Source organism: Pristis pectinata, chromosome 1 (genome assembly GCF_009764475.1).
Source record: "Pristis pectinata isolate sPriPec2 chromosome 1, sPriPec2.1.pri, whole genome shotgun sequence".
NCBI classification, from domain to species: domain Eukaryota; kingdom Metazoa; phylum Chordata; class Chondrichthyes; order Rhinopristiformes; family Pristidae; genus Pristis; species Pristis pectinata.
The window spans coordinates 82010071-82026598 of record NC_067405.1 but is presented as its reverse complement, the minus strand read 5'-3'; the positions used below and the strand labels follow the sequence as shown (position 1 = coordinate 82026598).

The 16528-nt window shown below is 48.6% G+C and overlaps 1 protein-coding gene across 1 annotated transcript in view; it reads right to left on the bottom strand.

Annotated features, from left to right (window-relative positions):
- Window positions 1-7823, bottom strand: part of LOC127578447 (papilin-like) — a 100447-nt gene extending 92624 nt beyond the window's left edge. The window contains 1 exon segment of the mRNA XM_052030479.1: window positions 7631-7823. Coding sequence (XP_051886439.1) covers window positions 7631-7690 — 60 coding nt within the window. The 5' untranslated portion in view covers window positions 7691-7823.
- Between the last annotated feature and the right edge of the window lie 8705 nt (window positions 7824-16528).

Here is a 16528-nt window from a genome sequence, read left to right as displayed (position 1 = left end):
GTGAAAGAGAAGTGATATAATTGGGGAGCATTGATAAGGAGGTGATGTAATAGAGTGAGTAACTAAGGAAGGGTAACATGATAGGCAGCCTGAATAAAACCAGAGGCAGGTGTGGGTCCTGTCCCAGCTGTGTAGTGGGTGGGGTTGCTGAAGTCTTTGTCTGTCTGTGCACAGGGGCAGTTTGCCCACAGCACAGGCTTTGAACAGATTCAGAATAGATGGTGCAGAACATGCGCCTGATTTGCTTGGTTGCTTGGTTTAGCTCTGGTGATGCATGGATGTCCTGATTCCCAGTGACCCTACAGCAGCATAGAGCAGAGGTTGTGTGGATCTGAGAACTACCTTTGCTCCCCTGTGCTTTATGTGAACCCCGGCACTACTTGGTCATCCTGTACCTCGCAGGACCACGTCCATTAGCGGAAGGGTTTGTGGTCCCAGGGATGGTGCTGGGGCCATGCCTCCGGCGAGAGTCTCCCAACACGAGCACAGATGGGCCTCAGTCTCCTTATGGCCCCTCTGATGTCGTCCAAAGTTGTACATTGATTTTACAGCAGTGACACCAAACAACCTTTAACAGGGTCGGCTGAGCTGCTGTTGAGCTGACAAGAGAAGCTTCAGTAAGGGGGACGGGGAGTGTGGATGAGGAGGATTCGGAAACCAGGACTGCAAAAGGGGAAGCAATAGGAATACGGGCCGAGGAATTCAGCAGGAACAGGCAGCTGACTCACAGGACTGCCGGAGTAGGTCAGAGACTGGGGATCCTGTGGAGGGGTGACTCACTCCGCAATACCCCAAGGTCTGTCTCACTGCTACAGGGTACAAGCCAGGAGTGTGATGGAACACCCTCCACTTGCCTGGGTGGATGCAGCTCCAACAACCCTCGAGAGGTTCGACACCATCCAGGGTAAGGGAGTTGCTTGGTCAGCTCCCCGTCCGCCTCCCCAACACTCCCTCCCTCCGCCTCCCCAAACACTCCCTCCCTCCATACATGCCCTTCATTGCCTCCCCAAGTACTCCCTCCTGCCACCTCCCTAAACATTCCCTCCCTCCTCCTAAACACTCCCTCTCCCATACACGCCCTCCCTCCGCCTCCCCAAACACTCCCTCCCTCCGCCTCCCTAAACATTTCCTCCCTCCTCCTAACACACGCCTTTCCCCAAACACTCCCTCCCTCCACTTAGAGTGGGACAAGTGACTGAGGCGACCAAAGTTCCATCAGGTTAAAACTAGTTATGGAAAAGGGCAGATTCGGTCCACTGGATCAAGTTCTCAATTGGGGCAAGGCAAATTTTAACGGTGTTAGACAAGAGCTTGCAAAGGTTGGTTGGAGTAGGTCGTTTGCGGACAAAGCGACCACAGGCAGGCGGCTTTAAAGTTGGGATAGTGATAGCTCAAGGTCTGCATGTTCCTGTTAGAGTGAAGGGCAAGGCTGGTAGGAGTAGGGAACCCCGGATGATGAGTGATATTGAGGCCCTGGCCAGGAAGAAGGAGGCATGGGGCAGGTGCAGGCAGCTGGGATCAAGCAAAATCCCTGGAGGAGTACGGGGGATGCAGAAGTGTATTCAAGAAGGAAATCAGGAGAGTGAAAAGGGGTCATGAAATAGCTTTGGCAGAGATGATTAAGGAAAATATGAAGGAAATATATGTATATTAAGGGAAAAAAGAGTAACTAGAAGAGAACAGGGCTCCTCAAAGACCAAAGGGACACCTTTGTGTGGAGCTGCAGGAGATGGGCAAGGTCCTTAATGAATATTGTGGCAGTGTGGGACAGAGATAGTGCGACTGTAGTGTAGCAGTGTGGGACAGAGATAGTGCGACTGTAGGGTGTCAGTGTGGGACAGAGATAGTGTGACTGTAGTGTAGCAGTGTGGGACAGTGGGAGGGTGACTGTAGGGTGTCAGTGTGGGACAGATAGTGCGACTGTAGGGTGGCAATATGGGACAGAGGGAGAGTGACTGTAGGGTGGCAGTGTGGAACAGTGGGAGAGTGACTGTAGGGTGTATTGACAGAGCTCAGTGCGATGGGTCAGGCACCAACAGGAAACAAAAGCATGAGACAAGTAAAACAGCAGGGGGTGGAACCACAGACCACTTCTTGTTGGGCAATGTTTCCAACATGTGACCCCACTGTTTCTGCACCACTCTACTCTCAAAAGCTCATAAATATTGCATGCTTTTATTGGTGAATGGAATGTTCAGTCTGTCCTTGGAACCAACACAACTATTAAAAATATCTCAGAAGACCCCCCAAAATCAGCTTATCTGTCAGGTCTGCATTTACAAGCCTGCTGTCAGCTCACACAGGGGCTGGAGATTTAACTCCATCCACACAGTCTGCGAGGATGTCCTCTCCTACCACAGGGCAGCTGAAGGGTTAAGTTTTCTGTCTTAAGGTGGGTGGATGAGGTGATACTGACATTCTAAAGCTCATTAAAAGAAAAATTAAGATAATACGTCTGACGTCAGTCACTAAGGAATGCACATTGTGAGTGCTAAAATTGTTCAGTATAAGCTGTTTAAAGTCCAAACATCATCCTCAGTTTGCTTTTCGTTATAAGGAAAGGATCATATAACCTTTTAAAGTACTATGTTTTAAAGTTTTACAACTTCAAAGAAATTGCAAATTTAGTGATTTTTAAAAATTATTTGCTAGATGTTCATTGATACAACAGTAAGAAGATGGTTTTCACCAATGGTAACTGGTTCACTGTTCTCGTGAAATATTATTTTAATAAAATTGTTAACTGGTTTAAGGAAGATTTGTATTTCTAGGGCAATCTCCGCTTGTCCTAAAGTGCGAAAAAACCCGACAAAGTACTTTTGTTGCAAAGCTCCACCTCTCTGCAGCCTGATGACGTGAAGCAGCTTAAAGTGTGGCAGGCGAAGACAAGGTGGGCTGAAAGGGCCTGTTCCTGCACTGTTACTGCTCTGTGTTCTATGAAGTGTAATCACTGTTGTAACCTGCGAAAACAGAGCTAATTTACTCAAGGCAAGACAAAACAACGGCAAGGATACACTGATCATTAGTTTTAGCTTCATTACAGAACTTCCCCACTCTCCTGTCACTCCTGCCTCTAGCAGTCAATGTTCTCCTCACTGTCCCACAAGGGCCATGCCTCTGACAGTGCAGCACTCCTGTGAACACACTGCACTTGGTGCCCAGGACTTTGGAGCAAGGGTGTGAGTCTCCTGAGTCAGAAGGGAGAATGTCACCGACTCAACCACAGTGAACACCATGCCTGCTTATTGAACAAGCATAAGGCCTGCCACTCAAACATGTCAATAGGCACATTGGGAAAACTAAATCCCATAAATGATCCAAAAACAAACGGTGAGAAGACTGTGCGCATTCACCCTATCTGTGCCCCTCATGATTTTATACACCTCTATAAGATCACCTCTCATTCTCCTACACTCCAATGAATGAAGTCCCAACCTGCTCAACCTCTCTCCATAACTCAGTCCATTCAGTCTTGGCAACATCCTCATAAATCTCATCTGCATTCTTTCCAGCTTAATGGCATCCTTCCTACAGCAGGGTGACCAAAACTGAACACAATATTCCAAATGAAGCCTCAACAACATCTTGTACAAACATCTGCAGCATAACATCCCAAACTTCTATACTCAATGCCCTGACTGATGAAGGCCCAGCATGCCAAAAGCCGCCTTCCCCACCCTGTCTACCTGCAACACCACTTTCAGTCATAGCTTCGGGTCAAGACCACTTCCAGACCCACAAATGATCAGGCTGAATTATTACTGCCCCAAGTCAGTTGGACAAATCCTAGTTTTAAAATAACGAACTCTCTAGTGAATGGTTACCATGAGTATCTGAGTATCAGTCTTATCCTGGTTTATAAATATATGCTCAGTTAAGTAGGCTTTCCTTCCAGAGGATGTGTCCACCATAGTGAAAATCCAACCAGCAGGAAGCTTGGCTCAGGGTAGTACCACCAGAAAAGTTCCACCTCAGCACAGCTTTTCCTTCAAGGCTTGCAATAGCTTAAGGTTGGTGGACCATGTAGCAAGTAGGTCGGAAATGGGCTCTTCCAAGTGGTGTCAGTGGTAGCAATGACTAATGGGATTAGGGTCATCACAAATAAGAGAGCCACCACAGTACACCAGAGACTATACATATTCTATAAGTGACTCATCAACCTACCTCCCAAGAGGTTTCTATGAACCACAACATACATCAGGAGTCGTTGGATTACTCCTCAGCTGACCCCACCTTCCAACAGCTTCAGGAAGCTCATCATCACCATCCAGGTCAAGTGGTGACTGTCACCCCAAACCCTTTGTCTCCACACCACTGCTGCTCCACAGCCACACTGTACACCCCACCAGATGCTCCGCAGTAACTCACGGGGACTTTCTCAACAACAACCTCCAGATCTCAGAAGGACAAGGTGAGCAGGCATTTGCAAGTTCCTCTCCAGTTACACTCCATCACAATATGGGCATATATTGCCAGTCCTTTGTCACCACAGTCACACTCCTGAAACTCTGGGCCCTAAGAGAACCAACGTCTCAAGTACAACCCAACTGCCCAGTTAAAACCTTTCCTCTAACTGGATCAATCTTGGCACTCAGGTGTTCTCCACCAATTCTGCTTCATAGGCAGTGCCTAGCTCTGACTGATTTCACACTCCATCAGTTCCCTGGTGTTGCTGCAGGTTGCACAGACTGATCCCACTCCACTCTCTGCTCATGCCTGTTGCTCCAGACTGCTCCTTCCATCACATTTAACCCAACTCTTTCAGTTGACAAACACAAGCGTGTTGACTGCAGCCATCACAGTACCTGGGCACATGCCAAAGGTTCCACAACCCACCCTCCCCCCAGTGACACTGTTGGCAGCTAAGGTTCATCTGTCCATTTTCACCAACTTCTCTTCCCCACTTTACCCAACAAAGGGGCTCCAACTACTTACCACAATGCCCCACATCACGCTCCATCCCTGCCAGGCATGTGCCACCCATCACTGTCCTGCCTCTAATAATTGACCAAGTGCCAGTAAATGGGATTGGTGCAGATGGGTGCTTGATGGTCAGTGTGGACATGGTGGGCTGAAGGACCTGATTCTGTGCTGTCTGACTCCATAAGAGCTCTACTCCCAGTATAACTCTCCCTTTGCTCTCTCCTTGATCTCCACTGTCTATTTCCTCTGCCTTCGATACCTACTCCTATTTACCCCCTCCCCAATGCTGCTATCACTCCCTACCTACTCACTATAACCCTCCCCTATAACCCCACTTCCCCCACTCTGTCCAAATAGCCCTGCAAAATGTCTCACTTCACATCCAACTTTCCAATGAAGTTCACTGAATCATTCCCACCACAATTCAGGTCGTGTTTTCCTTTTCACTCAAACTCTTCATCAAAGCCTCTGCTCCTCTGCCAGTTACTTTAACCTCTGGGACCTCCTGCCAGTGGAAAGTTTCTCTTCATTTATTCTGCATGCTCCTGCTTTGTAGCATCTCCAAGCCTTCTCAATCATCATATACAGAAGCTGTCAGCATGCTTATCACTGGAGTAAACCTCCCCTCTACCTTCTCCAAGCCTTAACATCCTTCCTAAAGCCCCTAAGACTTGGATACAATCTTCCTATCAATGTTTAAAGCCACTGTTGTTTTCTACTGAAGTGGATCTGTTTATAATGCTCACAAAACTGTGCCACAGTCAAAACAGTGTATCCAAATCTGAGGGTCTCTCTGTTCCTTCACCCCCTTTGAAACAGCTCCACTTAATCCACACCACCCCTATCCCAACCAACCCAACTGGATCTCTCACATTCCTCTCCGCACTTCACAAGATCGCAAGATCATAACACAAAGGAGGCAGAAGTAGGCCATTCGGCCTATCGAGTCTGCTCCATGAGCTAAACTAAAACTATTCCTATCTAGCCCAATTTCCGATATCCCTTGATACCTCGACTAATTAGATACCTATCAATCTCCTCCTTAAATGCTGCCAATGATTGGGCCTCCACAGTGTGTGTGGCAAGAATTCCATAAATTCACTACCCTCTGGCTAAAGAAATTTCTCCTCATTTCTATTTTAAACCGGTACGCTCTAATTCTAAGACTGTGCCCTCGAGTCCTGGACTCACTCACCAAGGGAAACAGTTTAGCCACATCTACTCTGTCCAGCCCTCAAGTTTTTCTGCCAGGTATGCACCCATCTCACCAGCCTGCACTGAAATCTGCCAATGACAACTATAGACATCGGGGAGATCCTGATGGTCTAGTACTGACGATATTGAATGTGGAGAGACCAAGGGATCTTGGAGTGTAGGTGCACAGACTCCTATAGCTAACAGGACAGGACAATAAAATGGTCAAACAGGGAGATAGGATGGTTTTCTCTCTTAGTCGACACAGAATATAAGAGCAGGAACTGGAGCTCTGAACTGTGTACAGTTCATGTTAGACCAAAGCTGGAGGACTGTGGCAGATCTGGTCAGCACACCACAGGAAGGATGTGACTGCACTGGAGAGGGTGCAGAGGAGATTCACCAGGATGCCGCCTGGATGGGAGTGTCTCAGTTATGAGGAGAGACTGGAGAGGCCGGATCTGTTTTCCTTGGAGTGTAGGAGACTGATGGAGGAACCTTCTAGATGTGTACAAAATTATGGTTGGTACAGAAGGAGAGAAACTTTTCCCAACAGCATGAGTCTGAAACTGGAAGTCACAGGTTAGGAAGTTGTGGTCATGCTATATTGGTGCCAGAAGCATGGCAAACACTTGTGGGCTGCTCCCCAGAACACTCTACGCAAAAGATGCATTTCACTGTATGTTTCGATGTACAAGTGACTAATAAAGACATCTTATCTTATCTTAGGTAAGAGATATAGAGGGGGTTTGACAGGGAAATTTTTTCACCCAGAGGTGGTTGGAATCTGGAACGCACTGCCTGAGGGGATTGTGGAGGCAGAGACCGTCACAACATTTAAGAACCATCTAGTCAAGCACTTGAATTGCTGAGGCAGAGCAGGGTACAGACCAAATAACAGCAATAGGATTAGAGTATATTGGGTACTCGATGGTTGGCAATGGACATGGTGGGCCGAAGGGCCTGTTTCTGTGGGGTGTGACTGTGATTCAAAGCCATGGATGTTAATTCATTCCCTCTCCACAGGTGCAGCCTGATCCCCAGCATTTTGGGATGGGCTGGGGTTATTTTGCTTGGAACAGGGGATGCGCAGGGAAGACCTGACTGAGGTGTTTAAAGTGAGGGTCTGAGACAGGGGGAACAGTGAGGATCAGATCCCACGAGCACAGGGCAGAGGTTCACAATGACAGGGTGGGGAGGGTGAGGACCAGTGTTTCCAGGAGGGGTGGACCCCTCCCTCACTGAACCGGTACCTGGGGGGCGGACCAGAGGAGGGGGAGCCAGGAACCGACTCAGTGCTGGAAGGAGGGAGGGAGGGACTTGGGAGGGAGGGGAGGTGGTGGCCTTCTCCAACTAGCATGACCATGGTGGGCCGAGTGGTCTCACCCACTGATCAGCATCAACTACAACCCCACTCCTGGGTCACCCGCACCTGGTTTCGGGTCACCCCCACACCCCGGGATCACCCCACACCCTGTCCCGGTCCTGAACAAGCGGGCGGTCCTGCACTCACCGACGACACGGATACCCAGGTCAGCAGCAGCGCGACCGGCAGCGGCCGGAGAGACAGCATCGTGTCTGGTCCGGGTCCCGGTCTGTCCCCGCTCCGAGCGCTGATCCCCGGTCCCCGGGACTCCCGTTCCTCTCCCGATCCCTGTCCGAGTCTGTCCCGCACCGCTTCTGTCTCCGCTCCGGGTACTGATCCGAATCACAATCCCGCTCCGGGCACTGATCCTGATCCGGGTCCCGGGACTCCCGCTCCGCTCCGCTCCGGCCGGGACGGTCCTGGGTCCGGGCGACGCCCTCACTGGAAGCCGCTCCGCTCCTGGTTGGTGCTGCAGCCCCGTCGGCAGCGGGATCCACAACACTACCGGGGGAGGCGGGGGAGGGGACGGGTGGGTGGAGGAGGAGGGGTGTGAGGTGGAAGGGGCGCGGTGAGGGTGGGGGAGGGGGTGTGAGGTGGAAGGGATGCACTGAGGTGGGGAGGGAGATGCGTGGGGTAGGGGAGGAGGTTGGGGTGTGAGGTGGGTGGGGTAGGGGAGGGGGGGTGGGGGAGGGGTGTGAGGTGGGTGGGGTAGGGGAGGGGGGGTGGGGGGAGGGGTGTGAGGTGGGTGGGGTGGGGTGGGGGAGGGGAGTGAGGTGGATGGGGCGAGAGGGAAGCAGACTCCATTCGCCACTTCCCCCACATCACTGGAAGCCACGAGATGAGGTCTGGATTCAATGGGCGGCCAAATTGAGGAGAAGGAGCGGGTGACTAGGAGGATCGGGCCATGGGGATGGGTGGGGCCATTGCGGACTGTAAGTGTGAGGGGGCAGGGCCAAGAGCCCGTGTAAAGAGGGGAGGGAGAGGATGAAGGGTGGGGAGAATAGTTCTCACCATGACCAACATATTCAGAATTCTGAAAGAGATGGCTCTGGAGATGGTGAACCATCAGTATCTTCCAGACTCTGGAATTGTCCCTGTGGGTAGGAGGGCAGCAAGTGTGACCCCGGTACTGAAGAAAGCAGGGAGAGAGAAAATTGGGAAGATTCAGCCAGGCACAGGAGAGATGCTGGAATAGGTAGCTGAGAACCAGGGGCAGGAGTTGTCCTTCTAACCCTCCAACTTCCCATTCAGCAGGACTATGGCTGACCTCGGGACTGTTTAAACCACGTGGCCCACATATCTCCTGATCCCACAATGTCCAGATATTACTTTTCTCTGTTTTGAATTAAATCGGTGACTGAACCTCCACGGCACTCTGGGAGAGAGAATTCAAAGATTCACCACAAATTCTCCTCATCTCACTCTAACTGCCCCACTCCTTATTCTGAGACTGTAACCACTGGGTGTAGACTCCTCAGTGGGAGAAACATCTTCCCTGTATCCAGCTTGTTGAGCCCTTGTGTTGAGAGTTGTGTATGTTTTGATGATTGCCTCTCCTTTTTGTGAACTCTGTAGAATATAGTCCCAGTCTGTTCCATCTCTCCTGCTACAGCAAACTCCCCCGTCCCTGCAACCAGTCAATCTTCATTGCATTCCCTCGATGGCAAATGCATCCTTTCTTGGATGAGGAGATCAAAACTGTTCACATAGGTGCAGTCTCGTGAGACTGTAATTGTCATGAGACTTCCTTACTCCTGCATTCAAACCTACCTGTAATAAAGACCAACATGCCAATTGCCTTCCTAACTGCTTGATTCACCTGCGTGTTGGCCTTCGGTGATGTGTATACAAACACACCCAGATCCCCATGAATATCAAACACTACACAATCTCTCACCATTGAACAAACACCCTGCTTTTATGTGCACCAAAGAGGCCATCAAGACACTTGGAAAACAGTCATCTGACCAAGCAGAGTCAAAATTGAATCCATGGTAACTGATGTACAAGTCCCTTGAGGAAGTATCTCTGAGAGTAGTTGGGAACATTCAGTAGATCTGGTGTCTCTGGATTTTCGGAAGGCTTTTAATAACACAGAAACAAGAAAATAGGAGCAGAGAACTGAAGTTATATTTGAGAAAGTTTAAAATGTATAAACATAGGAGCACAAGTAGGCCATTCAACCCTTCAAGTAGCTCCATGATTCAGTCCCCTGTGCCAGTTTTCTTCCCATATCCCCTGATCCCTCTAGCCATAAGAACACTATCCAACTCCTTCTTAAATATATTTAATGATTTGATGCACAGAAGGATCTTGGTGTCCAAGTCCATTGCTCCCTGAAGGTGGATGCACAAGTAGATAGGGTGGTAAAGAAGGCATATGGCATGCTTGCCTTTATTAGTCAAGGCACTGAGTTCAAGAGTCAGGAACTTATGCAGCAGCTCTATAAAACTCTGGTTAGGCCACATCTGGAGTATTGCATTCAATTCTGGTTGCCCCATCACAGGAAGGATGTGTAGGCTTTGGAGAGGGCACAGAAGAGGTTTACCAGGATGCTGCCTGGATTAGAGGGCATGTGCTATAAGGAGAGGTTGGACAAACTTGCATTGTTTTCTCTGGAGCGGCGGGGGCTGAGGGGAGACTTGATAGATGTTTATAGGATTATGGGAGGCATAGATAGAGTAGACAGCCGCTGTCTTGTTCCCAAGGTTGAGATTTAAGATGAGAGGGGGTAAGTTCAAAGGAGATGTCCAGGGCAAGTTTTCTACACAGAGTGGTGGGTGCCTGGAATGCACAATAAGGGTGGTAGTGGAGGCAATACGATAGAGGCATTTAAGAGGCTCTTAGGTAAGCACATGAATGTGCACTCAAATGGAGGGACATGGACATTGTGGAGGCAGAAGGGAGTTGTTTAGTTGGGGATTTAATTACTAGTTTAATTAGTTCGGCACAACATCGTGGGCCGAAGGGCCTGTTCCTGCGCTGTACTGTCCTATATTCCATGTTCTACGTTCCATGTTCTATATTCCATGTTCTATATTCCATGTTCTATGTTCCATGTTCTATATTCCATGTTCTACGTTCCATGTTCTATCTTCCATGTTCTATTTGATTTCAACTTCTGTGCAAGAGAATTCCACAGGTTCACCATTCTCTGGGAGAAGAAATTTCTTGCCTCAATCCTACATGGTTTACCCCTTATTCTCAGACTGCAACCCTGGTCCTTGACTCACCACCCATTGGCAACATCCTTCTTCTCTTAAATTTGTCCAATCCTGCCAGAATTTTGTACTTTCTATGATTGGTTTATTGGTTTATTATTGTTATGTGTACCAAGATACAGTGAAAACCTTTTGTTTGTGTGCCATCCAGATAGATCATGCCACTCATAAGTATATTGAGGCAGTAAAAAGAAAACAGAATGCAGAATGTAGTGTAGCAGCTATTAGAAAGTGCAGAGCAGGAGGATAGATAAGGTGCAAGGACCTCGACGATGTAGGTTGAGAGATCAAGAGCCCTTCTTATCATACAACAGGTCTATTCAAGACTCTGATAACAGTGGGATAGAAGCTGTCCTTCAGTCTGGTGGTGTGTGTTTTCAAGCTTTTGTATCTTCTGCCCAATAGAAGGGGATAGGAGGGGGAGAGAGCATGACCAGGGAGATCCCCTTCATTTCTCTAAACTCCAGTGAATACAAGCCTAATTGACCCAATCTCTCATGATATGTTGGTACCTCCATCCCAGGAATGAAGATGGTCAACCCCTCTCCATAGCAAGAACATCCTTCATCACATGAGGAGACCCAAACTACACACAACACAATGCAGTCTCATCAATTGAATCATTAGAAGTATTTAGAGTGGAGGAGGATAAATATTTGATAAATCTAGGATCGAAGGATATGGAGAAATAGCACAGAAGAGGAGCTAAGGCCAGCATAGATCAGCCATGATTAAATCAAAAGGTGGGGCAGGCTTAAGTGGCCTGGTGGCCAACTCCTGCTCTTATTTTCTCATGTTCTTGTGCACTTTTGTATTTCATGCCCAGATTAATGAAGGGCAGTATCCCATTTAACTTCTTAACCACATTATCTACCTGTGTTGTCAACTTTAAGGATCTATGGACATTCTCTGAGGTTCCTCTGTTCCTCAGTACTCCCTAGAACCCTACCACTCATGGTGTATGTGACAGCGTCATTAATACTCCCAAAATGCATCACCTTGTACTTATCTGGATTAAACTCCATCTGCCATTTTTCAGACCATTTCATCAACACATCAATATCACCTTGTACCCCCAGACTACCCTCCACACTGTTAACTCCACCAATCTGAGGACTTACTGATCATGCCTCCTACATCCACGTCCAAATACTTCAAATCAGCAAGGTTCCCAGCATTGATCCCTATAGAATACACTAGTCACAGAAATCCAATCACAAAAATAACCCTCTACCATTACCCTCTCTTTCCTATTGCCGAGCCAATTTTGGATCCAATTTGCCAACTTGCTCTGGATCCTCTGGGCCCTAACTTTGTGCCTCTTGTGTGGGATCTTGTCAAAGGCCTTACTGAAGTCCATGTAAATCACATCTACTGCCCTGCTCTCATTAATACACATCAAAGAATCCAATCAAATTGGGCAGATAGGGTCTGCCTTTGACAAAGCCATGTTTCTCCCCTTGGCCTTCACCCTTACAGGAATATAATGGCCCCAAGCACTTGCTGTTTCTCCTTTGAATGCTTCCCACTGTGCAGATGTAGACTTACCTTCGAGTAGCTGCGTCCAGTCTACCTTTGTCAGCTCCTGACTTATTTGAAAGAAATTGGCCTTACCCCAAGTTAAGACCTTTCACTCCGGGTCCATCCCAACTTATTTTTCCATAACCACCTTGAAACGTACAGAGGTCACTGTCTCTAGTACACACCCCCACTGACACTCCCCCCACCTAACCAGCTACATTCCCCAAGATGAGGTTCAGTGATGCTCCTTCCCTCATTGGTCTTTCTACATACTGTGTCAAAAGGCTCTCCTGGACACACATCAAAAATTTCGCTCCCTCTGAGCCTTTAATGCTAAGTCAATCTCTGTGCATATTTGGGAAATTGACATCCCCAAGCACTATAACCCAATTTTTATCACACCTCTCTGATGATTGCCTACATACCTGTTGTCCTCTCTCCTGCTGAGAGGTCTGCAATATGCCCCAGCAAAGTGACAACACCCTTTTTGTTCCTAATCTCCCGTATGGTCTTGTTTGAGGAGCCCTCTAGGATGACCTTCCTCAATACTGAACTACTGCAAACTTCGACCAACAGTGCAATGCTGCCTCCCCTTCCCTCCCCCCACCCCTGTCTCCCCTGAGAACTGTACCGTGGGATACTGAGTTACCAGTCCTGCCCGTACTTCAATCATGTCTAGGTGATGGCAACAATGCTGTAGTCCCATGCTAAGTAAAACTTAGAATTCATGTACCTTACTGGTTATACTCTTTGCATTAAAATAAGCTTGTATTAGCTTGAATTCCCTTTATGTGCACTTACTCATTTGTTCTGCCCACTGGACATACTGATTATTTCTCCTCTAGGTGACCGTACCTCTCCATCCAAACATCTTCTCTGAGCCCTGATCCCCTGTCCTCTCTCCCAGATGAGACATTAAGTGGAAACCTTGCCTCCTTTCCTGGGTGGGTACACCAAATTCTGACCAACCAACGTCATTGAAACACAGTTGATTATCACCCTGAGTCTGTGGGATTTCGCTGAGCACAAATTGGGAGCCATGTTCCTGAAATGCATTGGACATCCCAAGAGGGCAAAAGGCCTGAAACAAGTGAGAATCCTGCTTGGTTACAGGATTAATCCTGTTGCGTTAATGAGCTCTCTGTCCCCTTCCTCTCCCATTTATCACATCCCGTGTTGATTGGCTGTTTGTAGGAATGATCTTGTTTCCCACTCGACTCCCGTACTGAGCCCAGGATTCCCAGGAGGTGCTGGTGCAGCGTTTGCCCAGTGTGGGTGTTTGCCCTCAGAGAGCTGAAGTGGCACAGTGAGTAGAGCCGCTGCCTCACAGCTCCAGAGACCTGAGTTTGATCCTGACCTTGGGTGCTGCCTGTGTGGAGTTTCCATGTTCTTCCTGTGACCGCATGGGTTTCTTCTGGGTGCTCCAGTTTCCTCCCACATCCCAATGTCATAGACGTTGGTAGGTTAATTGACTGCTATAAATTGCTCCCAGTGTGTGGGTGAATGGTAGAATCTGAAGGGAGTTGTGGGGGATGTGGAGAGAATAAAATGGGTTAGGGTGGGATTTGTGTGAAAATGGTTGCTTGATAGTTGACATGAACTCGATGGGCCGAAGGTCCTGCTTCTATGCTGTATCTTTCTCAGATGAGGTGTGCCATAGTGCAGAAACAGCCTTCCTCCATAGAGCTCCTGTGACCAGCTCCTACTCTAATCCCTTATCTTAAATTGTTCCGACATGTTGAATGGAACAGGATTAACTTGCACTGCAACTCCTTCCCCAGTTGAATAGTCACCGAGCCTTCTGTGGTCAAGTGGCCCCCATACCGTAGCTGACCAGGCAACAGTCTGACTCAGCTGTAACGTGTGTGTGTGTGTGTGTGTGTGTGTGTGTGTGTGTGTGTGTGTGTGTGTGTGTGTGTGTGTGTGTGTGTGTGTGTGTGTGTGTGTGTGTGTGGTGTGTGTGTGTGTGTGTGTGTGTGTGTGTGGGGTGAAGATCAGCAGGAGTGGAGACAGAGAGCTGGTTCACCATCACAATTTGTGAAAATCCAGGGATTTCAGAGACTAGCTGCGTGTTCCTTCTTGTAGAAATCCTGCAAACTTGGAGGTGTTTTGTCTTTTGATCATGAACTGTTGCAACAGTATTAGACGGGGAGTTGCCCCTCAGACTCCTGCTCCACCCTGCTTCAGCTGCTCTCCTTCACTCAGAACAACTCTTCCTCAGGCTGATTCAAACGCTGATTCGGCAGAATACCACAGTTACAGGGGTGATACCAGGGATGGTGAAGGGGAAAGGGCAATGTTGCAAACACCAGGAGTTGAGGGAGAGCCACACTCACAGACTGCGGTTGAGGCTGTAAACCTGTTGGACCCCGTCTAGACCCTCATGGTTCCCAGTACAGGCTGCAGCAGAGCAGAGGGGCTCCCCTCACCAACCTTGTCTGACAACCCCCTTTTCCCCCTCAGCCTCCTGTACCTCTTGACTCCCTGTTCCCCAGCCCACCTCAGCCCTCTATTCCCCTCATCCCCTCTGGTCTACCTGGCCCCCGACCTCCTGCTCAGTGTTCTCCACTGAAGGGACTGAAGCAAGTGAACTGTTGGATGCAAAGTCCCTCCTTCCCGAGTGGTACCTCATACAGGCGGCACAGAAACATGCCCTTCAGCCCACTGTGTCCATGCCGACCATTACCAACCATCTGTACTAACCTCATTGACCAGCCTAGCCCATACCCTTGGTGATTCAACTACTTGTTCAGATACCTAAATGTTGTGAGAGTCTCTGCCTCCACCACCCCCCTCAGGTAGTGTGTTCCAGATTCCAACCACCCTCTGGTGAAAACGTCTTCCTCAGATATCCCTAAACCTCCTACCCTTTACCCTCCACCTATGCCCTCTGGTCTTACACACCTCTGCTACATGGAAATGTTTCCTACTATCCATGCTATCTATGTTCCACGTAACTTTGTTCACCTCTGTCAGGTCCCCCTCAGTCTCCTCCACCACTGCAATGAAGATAAATCCAGTCCATCTGGATAAGTGTAAGGTGTTGCATTTTGAGAGGTTAAGTGTAAGCGGAAAGTATGCAATAAATGGCAGGACCCTTAACAGCATTGACGTACAGAGAGATCTTGGAGTTCAAGTCCATAGCTCTCTGAAAGTGACTACACAAGTAGATAGGGTGGTAAAGAAGGCATATGACATGCTTGCCTTCATTGGTCAGGGCATTGAATATAAAAGTTGGCAAGGAATGATGCAGGATATTGTTTACATTTGGGCGCACTTGGGAGTATTGTGTGCAGTTCTGGTTGCCCCATTACAGGAAGGATGTGGAGGTTCTGGAGAGGGTGCAGAAGAGGTTCACCAGGATGTTGCCTGGATTAGAGAGTTTTAATGAGAGGTTGGACAAACTTGGATTGTTTTCTCTGGAGCATGCTGCCAGGGGAAGTGGTGGAAGCAGATATGATAGCAATATTTCAGAAGCATTTAGACAGGCACATGAACAGGTAGAGAATGGAGGGATATAGACCATGTGCACGCAGATGGTATTAGTTTAGATTGGCATCATGTTTGGCACAGACTTGGTGGGCCGAAGGGCCTGTTCCTGTTCTGTACTATGTTCCATGTTCTATGCTGTCTCTCCTCATAACTGTGACCTTCAGCCTGCTGATGGTTGATGGCTTAACGAAGGTAACACCACTGAAGGTCAAGAATAGATGGTTGGTACCTCTCTTGTTGGAGATGGTCATTGCCTGGTGTAAATGCTGCACCACATCAGCCCATAACTGAATGACATCGCGGTCTTGTTGCACGCAGCATGGACTGGTTCACTAGTTGAGATGTTGCAAATGCAGTCATCTGTGAACATCATCACTACTGATCTTATAGTGGAAGGACGGATGAAGGAGCTGAAGGTGGTTGATCCCAGGACACTGCCTTGAACTCCTGCAGAGATGTCCTGGCACTCCAACACCCACAACCATCTTCCTTCATGTGAGGTGCAGGTCCCACCACTGGGATATTTTCCTTTTGATGCTACTGACATCAGTTTTACTGAGGCTCCTCAATGCCACACTCAGTCACCTTCACCTTGAGAATTCAGTCCTACAGCCCAAACTGGGATGAGATCTCAATTCGAATGTTCCTGGTGAAACCCAAACTGGGCATCAGTGAGCAGGTTGTTGGTGAGTAAGTGTCACTTGATAACACTGCATACTGACCCTGCCCTGTCTGACCCAGAGGCAGCACCGTCTGCAGTAGGTGTCTGACCCAGAGATGGCACAGTCTACAGTGAGGGTCTGATCCAGAG